Source organism: Bactrocera tryoni, chromosome 3, assembly GCF_016617805.1.
Source record: "Bactrocera tryoni isolate S06 chromosome 3, CSIRO_BtryS06_freeze2, whole genome shotgun sequence".
Taxonomy (NCBI): domain Eukaryota; kingdom Metazoa; phylum Arthropoda; class Insecta; order Diptera; family Tephritidae; genus Bactrocera; species Bactrocera tryoni.
Genome location: NC_052501.1, coordinates 49,378,870 through 49,381,811, shown reverse-complemented (window position 1 = coordinate 49,381,811; position 2,942 = coordinate 49,378,870). Strand labels below are relative to the sequence as shown.

Here is a 2,942-nt window from a genome sequence, read left to right as displayed (position 1 = left end):
ATAGAGTTTATTCACAGTTAAGCGGTGGATTCATATTTTATTTCCTTGTGGTATTTTTCTTCTGAGATATGTTTATAATTTCCTTAAGGTTCCATACAAAACTTGCACAAAACTTGTCGAAATCCTAAGCTGTTTGCTGCAAAGTCTTTGTGTTTCATGACAACTTATTAGGAAAGCAGGTGGTGGAGTTTTGTGTCGGGAGCTTTCCATCTGCTCTAGTTTTATACTACCAACTCGCTGCCTAGTCAAAGACTCCAAGACCTCATTAGCAATAGATAAAAGCTTCCTCCAGCTCTCTCAGGAAGCGTTTGTCAACAGCTTTACTTTTGTGATCGTGAGATCCTTTTTATCATGGGAATCGAAGATTAACAGTCAGAAATCTCACTGGAATTGTTGGAATATCGGAAGGATCAGTAAAAACCATTTTTAAAGATCATTTGGGCGTAAGAAAAGTGAAAGCACGATTGGTTTCTGATGGTCCGAGAAGGTTTAAGGTTAAATAACGACTGAATTTATTCAATATGGATAAACATGTCTTTACAGTTTATAAAAGGATATAACAAAAGAGAATATAGAAAAGGAATACAGAGTTGCAAGAGGTACATAGTTGTAATTTAAAGTACATATTCATTTAATACTATTTACTACGAACTACTTCGCCTCCACAATACCTCCTCTCGAAGTAGAGAGCTTATTCTTCTTCTTCTTGATTGCATTCGATAAGGCCCAAACTTGATGAACAATTACTATGCTTCAGTTCCGTAAGACCCTTGGTTAATATGTCCGCTGGCATTTTCTGTGTTGACATATATTCTAGTGTAATTGCCTTATCTCGTACGCAGTCTCGGATAAAATGATGCCGTACATCGATATGTTTCGTCCGAGGGTGGAAATTCGAGGATACTGCTAACTTTTGTGCACTCTGGTTATCGTTAAATAACTTTACGCTGGCACACTCAATTCCCACCTCTTCCAAAGCGCCTTTCAAATAAAGGGCTTCCTTAGCCGCTTCAGTTATGGCGATGTACTCTGACTCAGTACTGGAAAGCGAAACAGTACGTTGCTTCCGTGCTTCCCAACTTATAGACGACCCAGCATATATAAATGCAAAATCTGAATACGATCGTCTGTCTAATGAATTTGCTCCCCAATCAGCATCAACTACACCATACAAATCTGCACCTGTCTTCTTATACAGTAAACCCTGTTGTACTGTGCCCTTGACGTAACGTAAAATTCGTTTTGCTGACTTCCAATGCTCTTCACTGTAGTTGCTGTTAAATTGACTCATAAAATTTACGGCATACGCTATATCTGGTCTTGTAGATACCGCCAAATACATCAAACCGCCGATTAAGCTTTGGTATGGATATTTCGCCATAATCGTCTCAATTTTTTCGAACTTTCTTTAAATGTTCATCTTTGGTACGGAACACAAACTTGTTACCAATTACTTTACGATTTAAAGGCTTTTCAACTATTTGCCAAGTTTGGTTTTTCATATGCGCCAAAAATTCGTCTTCAAGCGCCTTTACCCATAAAAACGCGTCCTCACACTTCAATGTCTCTGCCAAAGTTTGTGGATCATGAATTATAAAACGTGCTTCGTTGCACTCGTAGAAATCGTCTGGATCAGTAACCTCCTCCTCTGAATCATTATTAGCGATTAACTGGCGACCTCGCTTTCTGTATTACTATTTTCGAATATAACGTCCATTTTATTTTCATGTTGAACGTCTTTTTCATTTTCGTGCTCAAATTCTTCAAAAGTTCCATCAAAATCAGATTTATCGATGAAATACAAATATACATGGGTCAGCGCGCGAATCGAATTTTCCTTTTGAAGGATTTTTGTTTAGAACGTATGCTATTGCACCAAATATTTTCATATACGCCACTGTCGGGTTTTTCTTGGTCCATATCCGGTATGGAAATTCACCCGTTGTTCTTGTCACACAACGATTTCGAATATAACACGCCGTATTCACCGCTTCAGCCCAAAATGATGGTGGGTACCCGCATGTTTCATCATGCATCTGGCCATATCAACGAGAGTTCTGTTTTTGCGTTCAGCCATACCGTTTCGCTGCGGAGTATACGGTGCCGTAAGTCGACGTTTAATTCCGCACTCTTTAAAAAATGTATTAAATTCATTATTACAATATTCACGTCCGTTGTCCGATTGCAACGCTTTTATTTTCTTTCCCGTGAATGTCTCAACTTTAGCTTTATATTCTTTAAAAACATCCAGTACGTGTGATTTTTGTTTTATGAAAAATATTTCACACCACCTTGACTTTTCGTCAATAAATGTCACAAAATATTTCGCACCGCCGTGGGACTCACACCTCATTGGTCCACACACGTCACTGTGCACAATCTCTAGCAGATCGTCAACTCTGTTTCCATCTGATCTAGGAAAAGTTGTACGCACTTGCTTTTCACTTGCACAAATTTCACAATCGGAAAGTACTTCAGTTTGTTTAAATTTTAAACCATATACCGAACCATTTGCCATTGATTTCAAATCGCGTTCGTTAACGTGTCCCATTCTGTAATGCCACAAATCAATATTGTTTTTGTAATTTGCCAAATTTGCGAAATCTTTCGAAGTTTTTAAATAATACAAATTGCCAATTCGTTCAGCTTCCAACACCACTTCATTATCTTTGTTCATAATCACGGCTTCGTTCTTTTTGAATTTAACTGTGTAACCCCCGTCAGTAATTTTAGCAACAGACAACAAATTTGTTTTCCGCGAACGTTTGCTGTGGTGCACACTTTACCAACACCACTTATCTTCGTTGAGCAATTATTTGTCTAACTTAGTTCGTCATTTACTAGTTTAACACTTTCAAAAATGTTTTTATTCGCACTCATATGAGATGTGCAGCCACTGTCCAAACACCATCTCATATTTCCTATAGGGACGGCAAATGCTT

At 38.1% G+C, this 2,942-nt stretch overlaps 1 protein-coding gene across 1 annotated transcript; it reads right to left on the bottom strand.

Moving 5' to 3' along the window:
- Window positions 1-691: 691 nt before the first annotated feature.
- On the bottom strand, window positions 692-1,381 carry LOC120770649 (secreted RxLR effector protein 161-like). The gene has a single exon (XM_040098246.1). It carries the CDS (start codon window positions 1,379-1,381, stop codon window positions 692-694), a length of 690 nt encoding a protein of 229 aa, XP_039954180.1.
- Between the last annotated feature and the right edge of the window lie 1,561 nt (window positions 1,382-2,942).

Excerpts from the sequence above, each read along its gene's own strand:
- LOC120770649 (XM_040098246.1), bottom strand. The coding sequence starts at position 1,381 with ATGGCGAAATATCCATACCAAAGCTTAATCGGCGGTTTGATGTATTTG.